Source organism: Lygodium microphyllum, chromosome 15 (assembly GCF_053477565.2).
Source record: "Lygodium microphyllum isolate KBCC chromosome 15, Lygodium_microphyllum_v1.1.10, whole genome shotgun sequence".
Lineage (NCBI taxonomy): Eukaryota > Viridiplantae > Streptophyta > Polypodiopsida > Schizaeales > Lygodiaceae > Lygodium > Lygodium microphyllum.
This window is the reverse complement of record NC_141149.1, coordinates 23,577,746-23,596,847: the sequence shown is the minus strand read 5'-3', so window position 1 is coordinate 23,596,847 and position 19,102 is coordinate 23,577,746. Positions and strand designations below refer to the sequence as shown.

At 44.1% G+C, this 19,102-nt stretch overlaps 1 protein-coding gene across 2 annotated transcripts in view; it reads right to left on the bottom strand.

Moving 5' to 3' along the window:
- Window positions 1-5,339: 5,339 nt before the first annotated feature.
- Window positions 5,340-19,102, bottom strand: part of LOC148024348 (glycolate oxidase 1-like) — an 87,569-nt gene continuing 73,806 nt past the window's right edge. For both annotated transcript variants that reach the window (XM_087693965.1, XM_087693966.1), the window contains one exon: window positions 5,340-5,956. In XM_087693965.1, the coding sequence (XP_087550091.1) occupies window positions 5,783-5,956 (174 nt within the window). In that variant the 3' untranslated portion in view covers window positions 5,340-5,782. The remainder of the gene's footprint in view (window positions 5,957-19,102) is intronic.

Below are 19,102 nucleotides of genomic sequence, written 5' to 3'. Positions count from 1 at the left end.
TCACATGATTTATTATGACCTATCTAGGGAGACATTTCTTGAGTGATAGAAAACATAAATTATCCATGTCTACCTAGGAGAGAAACAATGCCTATTTTAAGCATGAAAACCTAGGCAAGGAAAGTTTGAGAAGCCCTAAATAAGTTCCCATTGCATTATGCATTGCCATTGTTGCATTGGAAGTACTAGAAGCCACACCTAGAGAACCTATACAATTGTCGATATATACAATATCAAACTACAAAGTCCAACACAACTATATCAAATATCCATTGATAGGTATCATATTTTGGAATGGTGCCAAGTTGTAAGATGATCTAAATTAGCTAAGACTGGAGGTTCCCATCAATGAACAAGTTTGGGGAATCTTTTGGTTAAACACACATCTGTGTCAACAAAACCAAGATGGGTGACCTCCTAGGAAGTTTTCCCCCTTTCCAACAATTGGTATTAGAGCTGGGTTGATGGTGTGCCTTGCACTTTAAGGGGGAAGTGGCTAGTATTCGCAAATCAAAAGACTCATTGACTTGTGAAGTTGCCAAAGTCCTTTCAGATCGATTGGCAAGTATGAGTGTTATATTGGGTGTAGTTGACTTGCATGTAACCTTGGACGTTTTAACACCAAACGGGGTATTGGAGTGGTGCCAAGTTATAAGATCATACATATTTGTGAAGATCAAAGGTCCCCATCACCTTAAGGTTTTGAGGTTTAGATGGCTACATACCAGTTTGGGAATCTTTTGGTTGTGCACATGTTTATGCTAGCAATACTAGAATGGGTAACTTCCTAGGAAGCTTTCCCCCTTTCCAACATCATAAAATTGTATATTACCATTGCAACACAATCTTTGCTGCACACATTATAAATATTATGAAAGGTAAGTGAGATATATGTTTCCCATTCTCATGATATTGATAAAATGCCATCTTGATGCACTAAACCTTGCACTAACATCAAAGCCTTATTTCTTGTCTTGAAGTATAGACTTTGAATCAAAATTATATTTGTGAATTACCTCTTTTAAACATATGCTTTATGTCAAGTTTATGCTTGTATGAGGAATGAGAGTTTGTAAGAGAAATTATATAATATTCATGGATATTTGCATTGTGATTTCCTATGTTTATTCTATGTTCATTCTTCATTATATATCACTATTCGCATTGTTTGCTTTCTCTACATAGTTCTATAATGGTGTTTATGTCTTATCTATGTAGTTCTTGATATAGTTATGGAGTTTTGTTGTAGTACCTATGATAGCAATGCAACCCTCCCTTATACATTCTATTAGGATCAGGGCTGTAAGATCCTGCCTATGATGCCATGTGCCTCTTATTTGAATTTCATGAAAAAACGAGATTGTTTGATAGTAGAAACTCGAAATTCTTGCAAATCTTGAAGCAATGGCACACCTTGTTTAATCAAATGATGCAACTTAAGAGACTAGTTTTGCATTTCTACATATATGTCAAAGAATCATCCTCACCCATCAAATGTCATTTTGACAAAGACCAAATCCAAGGATTTGAGGAAATTATTAGCAAAGCGCCAATAGCAAGAGTCATGATTCTCTAGTTCGCTTCAAGTTCATTAAGCAAAGGTTTCTTCTAGGTTGTCATTTGTTCGAAGGCTGAGAGGGACTGGGTTCTTTCTTGTTTGGTTGGATATACAAGGAATCTAGTACACAGTCCCTTGGTCGACTAGCTTCTCAGCCTCATAGCATCTGAGTGCTCGGTATGGGTTTGGTTTCTTTGGCTTGACTCCATCTTTGACACTCACATAAGAGAGATTGTGAGCTCCCTTGGTAGAAGGTTATGAACATTGTTGAGGAAGAATGGATTACCTATGAAGTTTTTTTGGGAATTTTGGGAGATTTGTGGAAAATATCTTACAAAGATAGGAAACAAATTTTGCGAGAAGGGTGAGATGTCTCCCAAGGTGAACATTGGGGTAGTCAAGCTTATCCCCAAGATAGCTAGAAGAGAGTGTTAGAATTGGAGACCCATTACTTTACTCAATGTGGTATATAAAGTTCTAGCTAAGGCATTGGCATGTAGAATCAAGTATGTGTTGCCTAACATTGTGCATCTTAAGCAATCATAGGATTCACAATGCCATCTTAAATTTGGTGTTGTCTTAATAGATCATGCATTGCTTATGAATGAAAATTTGTTGTCGATGAATCATGCACTGCTTATGAATAAAAATTTCCGTGTTGATCAACATTGACCTCAATAAAAGCTTATGATCATGTTAGGTGTGACATCATCCTTTTGGACTTGGCTAGAGTTGGATTTAGTGTTTGTTTCTATTGTGCTATTAATGCTTATTCTCTAATGCCTCTGCATTCTTATGTATTAATGGATACTTTCATGACACCTTTGATCTAAAGTGCTCAGTTAGACAAGGGTGCCCCTTGCCCATTTGTTGTTTGCCTTGCCCTCATCTTGGACCCACCACCACAAAATATGGATCTTTTGGTCCAAAAGCAAGTATTGAAACGTCTCCCTATTCTTGGTGGATCAATCTTTAGCAACCAAAAGTTCGCAGATGACAATGCCAACATCATCAAGGAGGAGGCTAGTATTGCTGCCCTTTTCAAGCTTTATGACAGATTTTATGGTATTTGGATCTAGGGTCAATATTGCCAAAACAAAGGTGTTAAATCCTCACTTTTCTTAGTGTGCGTCTTGTATGAAATTTTCAATTGAAAGATATTGGTCCTCAAAAGATTCTCAATTACCTTGACTTACCATGTGCGCATTGGAATCACGAGCAAACCAAGTTTCAGTTGACTGTTTGAAAAGATTGAGTGAAAAATATGTTATTGAATTTCTATTTCCTTCTCCGTTAGGCAAAGCAAGTTCTCCAGTCAATGACGGTCTTGGTAGCATCCATTTTCCCCTTTTATAAGTCTGCATGGTGTAAGATTGAACAAATGTTTAGGGACTGTGTGTGTTCTAATTGTGAAAAGCAAGCATGGCACTGTATCAATATCAATTGACTCTGCAGTGCAAAGCTAGTGGGTAATCATAGGCTTACTAATCATGCTCTCTATAAATGGTCGAGTAGCATGGAGTCTCCCCAGCCATGGGCCGTGTTACTCAGAGCTTAAATCGAGGACGGATGTGGTTGTTCCTCGGTGGGTTCGATTTCTATGCAAGCCCCCTACTACTGAAGATCAAGCAATCTAAGGCGGCCGATAGCATTGTGAATTCTAGGAGTAATGTGCTTGCTAGAGTGGAATGGGGTGGTCAACCTGGCAAAGCAGATCCAAGTCTATCACCATCAGTTTGGAGTAACCGATTGCCAATTCAAGAAGGCCCCTCATCGATTTTTGTGAATACCAGGTTTGCCTGAGTTATTGTTTGACAAAAGGAATTCGAGTTTGGCATGACGTAGGAGAGATCTTGGATGGACAGAGTGCTCTTCTTGTTGAGAGACTAGCCTTCTTTGCCACAGCTCTACTACTAAGTTTGGATTGAAGCTTTACGAGATTATTACCAAAAGGTTAAGATGGAAAAGCACAGGAATAAGAAGGGCGGCACTGGAATCTTGGAAACAAAAGAACCCTACCTGGCCGGGAGAAGCAACGATGAAGCCAGTCAAGAAACTCTGGTTCACGACCCCTTCCCCAGGATAAAATTTTCCTGTTGGAGGGCGGCGATGAAGAAAGTCTCTACCAGAGATAGATTAAATTTTCTGCAAACTAAACGTTAGATCGCCTACCACTTGTTTTGGGAGTACAACTGCGTGAGACCCGTTTGCAAGAAGCTTCAGAAATGGCTATCATCTAAAGGGCGTTCACGATAAAATTACGTGGAAGCGGGTGATGGTTCCAGTTAAAGGCAGAATGGCCCCCTAGAACGTCATCAGGGGAGTGATTCTGTTGTCTCTTTGGAATGCTAGGAATACGGTGTTTAACAAGCTGGGTGCTGATGAACCCGACCGATAGACTCGGTTCAGTTGTAAACTGATGTCTTAAGCTAGTTTAGGGAGGGAGAGTCATGTTCGGGCTGTTGCGGTCAAGCTTACCAAAGATGCTATTAGCCAGCAGCCTGCAATATGATTATTACTTTCTACCATACTTGTGACTGCAACCAACTAGGAAGTGCTTCAACTAATAAAAGTCCAGTCTAATAGAAAACTTTGATCTTGTTAGAAGCTTCAACTTCCAAAAGGAACTTAAAAATACTGACCACCAAGAACATGACTTTTTGACACCCCAAACCTTATCAACCTAAATATGAAACCATGCAACAGTTATAGCATTATATAAGGCAGAAGTTTGAAGACATGAATTCTCTTATCCATGGCCATCCAGTAACTAGTCCTTGAGTCAACTTTTCCACTGGAATAAAGTAGTCCGCCAACCATTTCTTAACACATACCCATAGCTTACTTAACCTGCAAGGGAGGCCAAACAAGCTTCCTTGAAAATAGGAATAGAACTATTAACCAAGAGATCTTCAATGATCAAGAAACCAAGTTTGGACAATGATTACATAGCTCTAAGCCATTGCACAGCAGAAGGATGTCTACTAGAGTTGACCATTCGTTTAATAGCACGTGAGATCTTTTGCAACATCTTCCATGAATTAAGCACAAACTTAACAAAGGATTTAATTTATAATATTATAACATCCAGTGCTTTGATGCAATGATGTTCCAACAATCTAGCTGAAAAACAATTGGAATCTTAAAGCTGTCCCCCTTCACCTGATGGGGTACAAACCAAAATTGGTTTTGCTGAGACATTTTCATTAGAAAGGCAAACCTTTTGGCATGCATATGATTCTCCAAATTCAGCAGACCAATGCCACCTTTTTCCTTGGGAGAACAAATCTTATCCCAAGCAAGAAAGGAACGAGAGAATTTGTTCTCTCTCTCACCCCCAAGGAATTTCAAGCACCAGCTGTTCACAAGCTTCAAATGAGAGGATCCCCAATCCAGTAGAGGAAGAAAAATAGAACGACCAGCATAATGGAGGTCATAATCATTTTAATTCTTACATTTACATTAAAGGGCCATGCTTCCAGATCCCATCTTCTGACTCTCTTTTTTAACTTTGTCAAGCAGCCATATAGTCAACTGAAGAGATGAAGTATCAACACCAACAGTTATCCCAGAACTCTGAAAACACATGCTCTATGTGTTATTTGCCATTCAACTCCAAACTTCTAAAATACAGATAAGATAAGAATTGGTCCAATATGCATTAATACCCAAAGTCAAAGGAAAGAGTTGAATGATCTCCATAGCATTAGCAATAACTTCCTTGCTAGCATTGACCATCAGAAACATATTATCAGCATAAGCTTGACACTGAAAACCTTGATTACCAAATTTCACTCCAACAATTTGACTATCAGCAGTATATTGTAGGTTAATTAAATGGAAGCCAACAATGAATAGTAGGGGAATAACAGGAAAACCCTGTCTGACAGAGCTTTACAGGACAAATTTCTATAGATGTACCCATTCACCAACAAAGAAGCTCCAAAATCAGAATAAGAACAAAGGGTTTTGCCTATCTAGATTTTTGGACCAAACCTAAGTTTATTCAAGAACCGTACATCATGCCAAAGCACTCTATCAAATGTTTTCTCCAGATCCAAGTGAACAATTATTTTATTGCCTTGTTCAACGGCGTAGTCGCAACCTTAATTGTCAAGAGGACATCATAAATTGACCGCATTGCATGAAGTTTATCAGCAAGCATAAATATTAATCTATTGGCCACTTCTCTCCCATAACACACTATTTCCAAAACTGCATGTCTCAAAGCTTGGCCAAATGTAAATCAACTTGAACATGGGATCGTTTTACGTCCTTCAGCATACGGCATCCCGCCAATGTCATTGTCAACTCAAGCTCATCTCGAAGCATTTGAAGCACTTTGCTTACTCCTGCTTCTCCATCTGCTGCAAGAGCAAAGATAATTGGTCTTCCAATCTGTAACATCAAGAAATAAACATGAAGCAAATCATTAGTACTAGTGTTAGAAAGCATTCAGAAATCACCAGGATTCAAGCCGGGCACCACTTCGTCAAAGTAATAATATAGTCAAGGATGGCAGGTTTCAACTTATCATGTTTTAACAATACACTAAAAGTTACTTCCAAATTCATGAAATCCAACCCAATCCTTTTTGTCACTAATGTGGCTTTTAGCCATTTACTTTAAGCTACTTGTGGCTCAATTGCAAGCCTAATGATAAGTAGTTACAGAATCAGCCAAATCACTGAATCCTACTTTTCAATCATTAAATTGGCTGTCTAGAGCTAGAGCTGGAGCAATCATGTATTATGGCATGAAAACCTTCATGACAAGGTTCTCCTCATTCTTACACTTGAATCTGTTTGCAGAATGAATCACCGAATTGTACTTTTCAATCATTGAATTGGCTGTCTAGAGCTAGAGCTGGAGCAATCATGTATTATGGCATCAAAACCTTCATGAAAGGTTCTGCTCATTCTTACACTTGAATCTGTTTGCAGAATGAATCTGTCTGTCTATGAAAAAACTGATCGATCCAAGTATGCTGTAAATGAACTTTCTATATTTATCTGCTGAAGGTAATAGAGGGTTAGGCTTGGGCATTCTTATGAATGCCCCCAACAAGGTGGTATGCTCATAATATTTGCTTGTTTTTAAGACTTAATATTTCAAGAAAATGGATAAATATGACAATTATTCAAAAACTTACAGCCATAGAAATGTTAAAAAAATGGAGAGAAGATTGAGGGTTGAAGATGGGTAACCCCCCGCCCCCCAAAGGAATGTATTTTTGCTCACACCAAGTCCCTTAGGGAAGAGCCCCATTACAATCAACAAAGTGAGGAGAAGTATTTCCCTTTCTCAGAAGATCATCCAAATTATGCACACATGCATCTATGCATATCTTACTATGCAATAACAACTTTTTTTTTTTTACAAACTAATAGTAGGAAGAGAGAAAATCAGCCTTTCTTCATGGTTGATCAGCTAAACTTTGTTATGGCTTTCTCGTTTATCTTGAAACAGAAAAAAAAAGATGTTGTAATGAATTTACAATTCTGTTGTCTTTTAAAACAGCAATTAAAAGGGAAAATTTTGAGGATTTTGATGATGGACAAGTAGACAAGGTGATGGAGATGGCTGGGACCAACTTTGTGGGCTATCTTTAGCTATTGTGCATCAATTTACAAGCAGCAAAAACTTATGTAGAATGAGAGGAAATGAGCTCTTTTTATAGGAAAAGTGAGACTTGGTAAAAAGAGGGAAAGTAGAATAGCACAAGGTAAGTGTCTAGCCACATGTCATGAGGTGTGACAGCTGGTGTGATACTTGGAAACCTATATGACAAGTGTTCTGACATTTGTCTTGCTCTCTGGCCTTCCTTTTTGGGTTGAGAATTGTCAAGAATAGAAATCAAATTTAGTAAGCACGCAGTTCCTACCCGTTGTGCTGTTGCTCCGCCATCGCACCCCTACTCCCCCCCCCCCCCCCGGTTCCTCCTGCCCTGTTACCCCCCGTGGCACGCTGCACCTCCCCCTCCCACCAAGCAATCTTCTCCTTCGCACTGCCCCCGCCTTGCTACCCGCCCGCCCTGCTGCCCCCCGCCAGGCAATCTCCTTCATGCTGCTCCCCCGCCCTGTTACCCCCCCGCACTGCCCTGCCTCCTTCGCTCTGCGACCCCCGTCCTGTAGGCCCCCCACCCGCCCTGATCCCACCCTGCACCTGCCATCTGTGACATCCAACGCTGCCTCCACTGCCAGAAAACAGCATCTGCCCCCCCCTCCTCGCCATCGCCCCCCACCTACTACACGACCTCTCCTCGTCTCCAAGCTGCCCCCTCGACCAAACCCCCCCCCCCCCCCCGGTAGCACAACAACTTGATCAGTAGGTCCTCAGCATAGACGCGCAATGGAAACCTTTGGTCACACGCCAGTGCATTCTACGAGTGCCCCCCAGTCAAACACCTTGCGCATCGTCCTTTCTGAGGAATAGCTCTTAGCCGTCCGTGCCATAGAGCTGGAACTGAAAGAAACAGCAATCTTTGGTCAGGTCATAGGACACTCCCCATCCAGGGCCCAGCTTCGGGAGTGGCTTCACTCCACACTTCGCATTGGCACAGCGTAGATCGTGGAGGCAATTCTCACGGGTCAAGGGATCTTCATGGTTCGACTCACCTCTACCAATGCAGCCCGTGAGCTAGTGGATAGCTCACCTTATGCCTCCACAAAGGGGGTTGTCTATATGGTTCCCTGGTATAGTGGCTTCATAGTGGAGGAATTCGCGCTCCACAATAGGTTTCTTAAGACACACGGTCACCCTACCATTCCCCGGACTTGCGCTAGAGTATCGCCAGTTAGTGGAGGACTTGGAACAGCTCTTCAGCACAATTATGTCTACCTCCTTCGCGGACGCAGTGACAGCCATAGGAGTCCCGAAGGTACGGGTGGTTGTGAAAGATACAAAGAACATACCAAAGTTTCTAGAGATTGAGGCAGGCAGACACTCCTTCAGGCAGCAGGTTATTGTGACTAGGCAGCCAACGCAGTGCCTGCAATGCCATGGCTTTGGGCATCAAGCAGTAGACTAGGCAGCCAAGGCAGTGCCCGCAGGTGGATGCTGATGGTTTTACACAGGTCCCGGCAACGACAAAGAGGGAGACGGCAGCAGGGGGGCCCTCGGTTAACCACTCAAACTCAGCCACAACAGCAGAGAGCAAAAGGGCGAGTAACAGACCCTTGGCAAAGCACCCCACAGCACCCTTCAGCTTGTCCCACCCACCAGGATCACAGACCTCCACCTCCACCACCCACAGAGGCATCACAGGCTAACCCACCCGAGATCCCACAGCCCCCACACCCACCCTCGCCTCATGGATCCCCCCGACCCTATCCCACAGCCTCCCCCTTCCACAGCCACCCGCCCCCCCACACTCGCCTCCTACCTCGGATCACCCCACCATCCCGCGATCTGCCTCCTCCCCACCATCTCCCCCATCAATCAGTCCCCCTTATCTTCACCCAATACATGTGACCCCCCCCCCCCCCCTCCCCACAGGGGATGATGAGCCTCATACGCCGATATCTTCTCCTCACCAGCAGCCTAGTCCCCCCCTTCCCACAGCCACTAGCTCATCTGACCCAGCCACCCGCCACACTTTCCCTAGACATGCGCAGCTGCTTCCACAAGAGTTCTTCCGTAGTGGTCCGTGGTCCTACTTGAGAGTTGCGGAGTGAGGAGAGTTTCCACTACCTCTGGAGGTGGGGATCTTCGTGGTCTGCAAGTCAAGGAGCAGCAAGGTCCATCTACTAGCACCACCGGATGGACCAATCTATGCCTTTTTCCTTCAGACCTCTCATTCAGGAGACTGGATCTCATTCAGGAGACTGGACGATGACACAGATAGAGGAGGAGGTGAAGGGTCAAGTTGCAGACCACATCTCCCAGTGGATGGGAGGAGGACTACCTAGCACTCTTTTCCCAGCAGGGTGCATGATGGACATTAACTAGTGGGCTGGAGCCGAGGTCCCACATCCGAGCATTATTTTTCAAGCCCCTCCATAGTGGAGAGCACCGATGGATGTGATCGAGTGGCCCCTCGCACAACCTGTCCGCTTCTACCAATGTACAAAGTTACGCCTCTCACCCTGGCTGATAGATGCCCTAGTGGTACCGCCTGGAGCATCTATTACCCCCATGGTCCGCCCGAGAGCCACCATGGAGGAATGGAGTTCACCTTCCAAGCCTGTGGCAAAGCGCATACACATGCCCCATAGCTCTTCTTCTTCATCGGCAGCTTCCACACCAAATAGATGCATGTTCACTTAGTCACAAGCTTCCCCATGAGTTTACATCTAGCATCCTGGAATGTGAACAGCCTCCACTACAGTGAGGCACATGGTTCTAGGAAGATTGTTTGGCAAGAGTTGCAACCTACCCTTGTCAGACGGATCGATATCTTACTTCTGCAGGAGCACAAGCTCACCCCCGCCCAGGCCCAGCGGGTAGGGAAGGTACTTCCAAGCAGCTCACACACCAACTGGGAGTACTCCATCAATGCCCACGGCAAGAGTGGAGGCGTATGCACCTCTATTGGCCTAAGCCTTACCGCCTGTGTGCATGACCACGAGACGACTGTGGAAGGGAGGGTCCTATGGATTAAACTGGACATGGGGGACTCATGCCTTGGAGTCCTCAATGTCTACGCTCCTACGGAGGTTAGGGCACGCAGCACGTTCTGGATGGAGATTGTAGTAGGACTTCCAGAGGTAGACTCTTGGATTGTTGGAGGAGACTTCAACGACCTGGAAGCCCTAGAGGACCAACAGGGCAGAGGTAGAGACTACTAGGGTATGGCAAGGGAGGAGCAGGAGGCACGGGAAGTCTTCCTCCTCGCGGTAGGAGCACGCGATGCCTGGCAGGACCTAGCTTTTCACAGGAGGGAGAGGTCACTGGACTTCTCTTGGGGATACAGGCGATTGGGCGGAGCTCTTCTGGAACGGTTGGACCGGTTTTATATGGGAGAGTGGGGGTGCTCTCGAGGAGGCAAGGTAGGGCAGTAGGCTGGCACCACCTTGTCACCATTGCCCGGTTCTCCTCACACTTGATGCTCCAACTTCGGCCATCGACACACGATCCTATCGCATCCCTGACACAATCTACAGGAGGAAGGAGGTGAGGAGGCAAATTGAGCAGCTCTCGACTAGGGAGTAGGACAGGAGGGACCGGATTGCAGAGGAGGTTGCAGAGGTCTTAGCCGAGTCGAGCAGGATCTGCCAAGAGGCAACCCTACAGGCCAGGCAGCAAAGCTGGGAGGAGGAGAGAGCACTCCGGCAAGACCTAGCTGCCATGCAGAGACTGCTCCAGGAGGCACCAAGAGATCCCACTCTCCACACGTAGGAGGTGCATGCACGGGCAGCCCTCGCCAGTCCTGAGAACACGTGCTCGGAGTTTTTCTTCTGTACCTCAACAGTCTTTTGGGCGCGGAAAGGGGACACGATATGCACAGAGTTTTTTCAAGTGCATCAGCCTCGCACCTCAGGAGATCAAATTCGCAGCCTCTGTGTTCAGTATGGGAGGATTTTCTCTAGCCCAGATGAGGTGATGGGGATTGCCACAGGCTATTACAAACACCTTTTTCAGCAGGAGGCAAGCTCAGCCAAGGGACAGTGTTGTAGACAGCAGGTCTGGGACTACATTCCGTCCCGCGTCACAGAGGAGATGGGTCGATCCCTCCTAGACCCCTTCACATAGAAGGAATTAGCGGAGGCTTTCCATGCACAGGATGGGCAGAAATGCCTGGGAGAGGATGGTCTTTCAAAGGCCTTCTTCACTACCTACTGGGAGGAGGTGAAAGGACCCCTTACTGCTGGCCTTTCAGGAGATTTTCAAATCAGGATGAATGCCTGGGAGTCTATCGGTAGGTCTTGTCATCCTCCTCCCCAAAGGTTGAGAACAGTTGGAGCTATCCCAGTGGAGACCGATCACCTCGTTGTCAATGGCCTATAAGGCACTGGCCAAGATGATCAATAGGCGACTCCGCCCTGTGCTTCCAAACATCATTCATGACACACACACACAGGTTTTGTCCAAGATTGGAGCATGCTAGACAATGTTTTCACCTTCTTCAAGGCGATCGAGTGGGCCCAGCATAGTGGTCAGGGGTTGGTTGTACTACTCCTAGCCTTCGAGAAGGCCTACAACAGAGTTGATTGGGATTTCTTAAAGGGCACCATTGTGAGGCTCGGTTTTCCCCAGGCATGGATATGCGGGGTTTCTGCACTTTACAGATCGGCCACTAGCAGGGTTCTCATAGGTGGCAAGAGGGGGGAGGAGTTTCAGCTGGAGAGATCTATCCGGCAAGGCTATCCTCTTGCCCCGTATCTGTTCCTACTCTTTGTAGAGACGATGTCCTACTTCCTCCAATCACGTGTGAGCGGGCTACGTGGCCTTCAACTTTCGGTGAGGGAAGAGACGGAGCTACTTGATTCTGAGTATGCAAATGATACTGCCCTTTATATAGAGGATGATGAGCTAATGTTGGAGAGAGTGAGACTAGCTCTAGAGGTGTTTTGCATTGCAACTGGAGCGAAAATCAACTGGCGAAAGTCGATTTGTTTTCTTACAGACCTAGACGCTAGCACGGAGTGGGGCATCCACTTGGGGTTCAGATGGGTGTGCAAACCGTCCGATACCTAGGGTTCCAGGTGGGACTCAACATCACTCCTGCCCAGCAGTTTCTTCCAGTTCTCGACTCTATCAGGCGAAATCTGACCTACTAGAGTATTGTCTGCCTCTCCTTAGCGGGCCGAGCCCTGGTGGTCAACCAAGTCCTCCTAGCGATGGCTTGGTATATTGACTCGTGTTGGTGCTTCTCCTCATCTTGTGTGGTTCAACTTCACTGCCTAGTGCGGAATTTTCTCTAGGCCAGCTCAAACGGTTCCAGGGACTCTCGGGCCAAGGTGGCGTCGGTGACCATCATCTGACATCGGTCTGAGGGAGGGCTTGGGATCATAGACCCAGAGTTCCAGAGCCTGGCCCTTTTGGGCAAGCTAGTAGTCCGTGGGCTCACACTACGAGGGCAGACCTAGAAGGTCCTTTTGCAGGAGGGTCTCCAGGAGTGCAGACCGAGGCTTGGTGGTGGTTGGAGGCCATCCTTGAGATGGATCTTCACGACTACCTAGATCACGCCACCTAGATCTTCCTTCCTCCGCAACCTACTTCGTGTGTGGCAGGGCCTCCGCAAGCCCTTAATTCAAAGGCCCCCAAGATGCGAGGAGGAGATAGACCACCAGCCGGTGGTCTGGAACCCCCAAGTCAAAGATCGGGATGGGATACAGATTTGTGAGCGCCCCCACATCCAGTGGGCTGGATGGGAGGCTGGCCCTGCTCGTACTCTCAAGACGTGGTGGGAGGTGTACATGATGGTGGATCAAGAGGTGTTGCAACAGGCATCAGGTTGTCAGCGAGAAGTTGAGGTCAGGAGAAGGGAGATTGACTCAATGATCCCTCAGAAGTTGCTTGACCCCCCGATCCGAGAGCTGGTGGAGCTTGGTGAGGTGTGGGCCGCTAGATTCTCATCGGCACGTATCCCCCTACTCCCTCCGTGGTTGGTGGGACCAAGTGCAGGGTGAGTCTCGAGCTCTTCAGGAGCTCCATTTTCACTTTCTGTGCACCTGGGGGGCGGCCAAGACCTGTTCTTCATGATGCAGGCAGGCAGCCCCAGATGGCGATACACCCCCCCCTCCATGGCTTCTTGCCCCCATCCCCCCCAGACCACCTTGAGATGCTTGTATATATGATGTATTTGTGATTTGCATGAACTCCATCTAGTCTGTTGAGCATGAACACTCCATTGTAATCAACCTTTTGAGTAATATATTTAGCCACATTTTACTTGCAAAAAAAATATATATAGTAAGCACTATCATAATACAAAAGTTATTATCTTTAGAATGCCATCTCTATTTTCTAAGACTAGCACTTTTAGGCCAATCGAGGCTTGTAAAATTTAGGGATCCCCCAAATACGGGTATAATCTAAAAGCTCTTTCCGAGTAAATTATAAAAGTAGTGCTAGAATCTTTGCATGAATTTCTATGCAAAGATATTTGCATTTTAAGTTTTCAACCTACATATACACATCATATAAACTTTTCATGATTGTGCCATCTTGCTAGTTGTAACTGTCTATTCTAGTAAATCTAGTTTACATTTCAAGGCATTAATCATTTTTATGTGTGAGTCTGCTGACCTTGATATACTCAAGTTCCGATCATAGGTGCTCAATCAAGTCATATAGGTGGAAATATGTATTATCTCTTTTCTAACCCATTGTATGGGTCTACCATAACTTGTGACTATTCTTATTAGTGGCCAGATCTAATACACTTTCTTGATATTTGTAAATAACAAAGAAAACAAAAAAACTAATTAACTATGAAAATATATTAAAGATGATACAAGTTCTTTTTTTATTGTGTTGTGACAATCCTTAACTTTTATTGATCTATCATTAGCTAAAAAGCTTCTTCAAATGACCGAAGGATATCTGGATAATCCAACATAAATATTCCATCTACTCACTACACATATGCTGTGGATAATTCCTTGAATTTCAATAAAAATTTTGATGCCACAAGGAAAATTCTTGTGGTTTTGTCCTCCTGAAACAAAATCCGTTGAGGTTCCAAGAGTTGTTCAGTTTTTTAACTCCCAAGGGATTTTTAGTAATGGGTTCCTTTGATTTTGGTTCTATATAAGGCTTAAGAAAATGTGGAAAGCATTGTATATTTTTCAATGAGCTAGAAGCTCAAGTCAATTAAAACCTTCATTTATTTTGTAAATTTTTTAAAAGAGGTCGATATATTTACTGTAAAGCTTTGAAAATATGAATTTTGATTGGAACTTTGTTTTAGATTGCTTTTATCAAATTTCAACAAGGCATATTGATCATTTTCAAAAGCCAAATATCTTCTTTGTTTGTTTGCTTGGTTCTTTTATCACTCCTGGGAAACTTTGATTGTGGCTTAAACTTTATCATCTGTTATTTTTAAATTTGAAGTGAATTCACTGATAACAAAATTTTAATCTTTTGTGCAAATGATTAAAGTAATCACTTTACCTTGTATTATCTCATTTGGAGCTTTCCCTATGGAGATGTGTACTATATTATTATAAGCAAACTCCGACAATGTAAGATATTTCTCCCATTGTGACTACGCTTACTAGCATAAGCTTTCAACATATCTAAAAGAGTGAGATTTATCACCTCCATTTGGCTATCATTTTAAGAATAAAAAGATGAGGAGAACTTTGAAGTGGTTCTTAAGTCCTCAAATAAAGCACACCAAAAGTTTTGAATTTGGAATCTTTGTGTGAGATCATTTTAGAAGGGTGTATCATGTAATTTGAAGATATATTGAATGAAAAGTCTTGTGACTTGTGAGGATTTCAATGTTTTATGACACACTTGGTAAATCCCTCAATTATGACATTGTGATCGACTCTGATGGAACATTAGATATTGGAAGAGATTACAGAAATCCTAGAGTCTTTTGCATATCATACTTCGATTTTTAACATGCTAGGCAAGCCTCAATTAATTGTGTATATCTCTTCGTAATATTGGCTAATAAAAGAAGTACGAAAAATAGGAAACCTGACATGAAGGTGATTATTGATCACAAGTTAACCATCTTTGATAGAATAATCTCGATAATAATTTTCTTATTGTAAATTTACCCAAACTATTGCAAAATCAACATTAAGTATTTCTCATCACTTGAAAATCTGAGATCCACCAAATTATCCTCTGTCTTACATTAATCCATAGTGATTGTGTTGTCCAATATCTTCTCCCAAATGTAACGGTACTATATCTCAACGTGCTTGATCTATGGGTGAAACGCTAGGTTTTAAGCAGATGGCTATGCAACTCTAGTTGTCGCATGGGATAGGAGTGGCATGACTCTGAGGACAGCCAAGCTCTCCTAGAAATCTCTGAAGCCATACAACCTCACACATGGTAGTCAATGTTGCTCTGTATCCTACCTCACTATGAGATAAGGCCACCGTAATCAATTGTCGATGATCAATATCTTCCGCCCAATCAAAGTTGGTATATCCATGCAGCACCAAGGTGGTGTCTCCTAAACCTATTGGATAGAATTGGCCAAAGACAAGCATGCCCTTAAGGAATCAGAAAATCCTCATAGCAACTTGCCAATGAGTTTTCTCCGCTCACTCATAGACCCTGCAAGCAAACCTACCGAAAAGCAAAGATGAGTACACATGTTAAGCAACCAAATTAATGATCCAACTAGCCTTTGGTAACTCAAAGCATCAATTTCATCTGAGTCTTCATAAGCTGAAATCTTCTAGTTTGGATCCATCAAAATAGAGATGGGACAACAAGTTGTCATCTCAAAGGGAGCCAAGATCCCCTAAACATAACATTGTCAAGGACAAAGATCCCCCTCCCACTTTGCTCTATCTCCTAGCCAAGGGAGAAATGAAGTAATCCCATTTTGGTCATCTCAAACTTCTAATTGAGCCCATCCTTACTCTACTACACCATTTGTGTAGTCATTTGTCAATATGAGGTTGTCCACCTAAAGCACAAACACAACAGTTCAGTCACTTGGAGGTATGGACATACAAATTGGGATCAAAGTCCAATCTCCGATACCCCAACCTTTCACTAAGAAAGGTATCACTCCTCTCATTCCAAGCACGAGGAGCTTATTTAAGGCCATAGAGAGCCCTCTTAAGCTTGCACACCAATCTCTAGGCATCGGATCGAGTGAACCCAAGAAGCCGCTAACATAGATTTCCTCCTCCAAGTCTTTGTCCAAAAACATTGACTTCACACCCAACTAAAAAGCTGGCCATCTCCTATGGCTAGCAAGAGCAAGAACTATTCGAGATGGTAGGAGCAGAGGTGCCCACAACTATTTGGTCACTTAGAGGTATGGACATACAAATTAGGATCAAAGTACAATCTTCGATACCCCAACCTATCTCAAAGAAAGATATCACTCTCATTCCAAGCACAAGGAGCCAGTTTAAGGCCATAGAGAGCCCTCTTAAGCTTGTACACCTGTCTTTGGGCATTAGATCAAGTGAACCCAAGAAGCTTGTCAACATAGATTTCCTCCTCCAAGTCTCCATTCAAAATGTTGACTTCACACCCAAAACTAATAAACCGGCCATCTCCTATGACTAGCAAGGGCAAGAACTATTCGACATGGTAGGAGCAGAGGTGTTGTCAAAATCAGCATTGGGCTTTTGAGCAAGCCACTTAGCCACCAATTCGTCCTTGTGTTTGTCCAAAGTGCCATCACTATGATATTTGATCTTAAACACCCACATCACTCCACTTACTTTCTGTCTGGATGGTCAAGGCACTAGGTCCCATGTACCATTCTACTCAATGGCTTCAAGTTCTTGCTCCATGGCTCTCCACCAATGGTCATGCTGTAAGGATTCTCCAACAAATGTGCGGTCTCTATCCACCATAGCACAAAGTCATAAAGCCATAGTTGGTGTGAAGACACTCCCTTGTATGAGCTTGATTACACTCCTCTAGGACACCCTGAGGACCTGCATCTCTAAGCATCTTATGATTTCATCAAGTAGGAGGCCAATACTCCCAAAAATCTTCTGTCTCAACACTATGTCTAAATCAACAAGAAGTTGCATAGCCAGTAGCAATGCATCCTCCTCAGTCTTTGATGGCTCCACCTGAATTAGCTATGGTGACCACCTCTTGCATGGATCTCCAAGAACAAGATGCTTCTCACCCCCCTTTAGCCCAAAATCTCAACAATTTGCATGTCTCTGCTGGTCATGGATCCCTATGTCTATATGTCCCTAAACAAGTGCTGCCCCTAGACAACTTTGTCAGGACTGTGTGTTGTCAGAGAGAGAGGGAAATGAAATTATATATTAACGTCTACAAAAGGCCAAAATGACCTATGAGACCATGAGTTACAATCATGTCTATGATGGTACAACTGTCTGGGCAAAATATGTAGCACAAGCAGAATAAGAAAGGAAACTAAATATGGCTATGTGTAAAACATAGAGCTCTATCTAGTAACAATGAGCTCCAAAATGGTACAATCTCACGTGGGTACGGAGGGCCTAGCTCTAGCCCGAGCAATAATCCCCTGTATCTGCCTATGAAGGTGTCATCGGTGTTTGTGTCGAGGCCTAGGACGTCTAGATCAGCTAAGCTAAACGGCTCGATCACTCAGTACTCCTTGTCTGTGTGTGCCAAATCCGTCTCTAAAGAGACAGTGGAAACGACCACGTACCTCATAATACGCTGGGCAACGCCAGATATAATGCTCCTCTCTCTCTAGCTCTAATTGGCATATCTCGCATACATGCTCCTCTGGTGGGATGGATCTATATCTGCTAGTCTCAATTTCTAGCTGATGTGAGGAGGTGTGCAACTGCCCAATAGTACATCTGATCCCATGGGAAAGGTGGGTGTCCATGTATCTCGGGCAAACAATAAATCCACCATTTGTGGTATGAGGAAAATGCTCGTGGTAGATTTATCCCTACCTCCTGCTCTGGCATCAACCATGTCCGCCTAATATCCAACTGAGTAAGATCCATCCTGATGATCTTGTGAATCTCTAGCCTGCTCAGATCAAGAGATGGTGCATCAAGGGAGTATTGGAAGGGGGGTAACTTGTCTATGCTAAAGCCATGCAGCTCAAACCAAGCCGACATCTATGCATACCAGCATGAAGTATCACCCTCTCTGGCAAGCTGCCTAGAGGACTCAAGATCCAATCGTGCATATCTGTGCCTGGGTAAGTCCCATAGGCTATGTATGTATGCGACCGATCGGGTAAGGGCCTCTACCACAATTGGTGTAGCTGCTAGCTCGGCTCTAATGATCTCATGTGGCACTGAGGCCTTACATCTGATCATCCTGGATATCATGGACACTAGGGGTTTCTCCATCGACCTCCATCCATCATAAGTGCGCCTTGATCTGCTACGGTGGTCAAGACTGGGCCCCCATATCTGTACTCCATAAAGTAGTGTGGATGTGACTAGTGTATCGAAGAGCAATAACTTGGTGCGGGGTTCTTGGAATTGCACCTATGAGCACATTCTCTCCAAACCACCTAGTGCTGTGTATCCGCGAGTCAGTCTAGTGTCTGCTGCCTCTCGCATAGAAAAGGTGGGCCCTGTGAATAAGACTCCCAGGTATGTATAAGAATCCACATACTCCAGCTCCTCAAATCCATATGTGTATTTAGGTGCTAATCTCCTAACCCACTGTGGTGTAGTATTAAATACCATCACCTTGGTTTTACCAAGGTTCACTAAAAGTCCACTGTCCAAAGTATAGGAGTGTAATGAATCCAAGTGTCTCTATAGATCCTCTAGAGAGTCAGCTATCAATACAATGCCATCTGCATACAATAGGAGAGGTATCCAAGTGCCAGCTAGTGGAGCTCCTCTATCTCCTTCCTGTGAAATATAATCAGCAATCCCATCAATGTACAGGCCAAATAATGTCAGAGAGAGGGGGCATCCCTGCTTCACCCCAATGGTGGAGTAAATAGGTGTTGAAAGG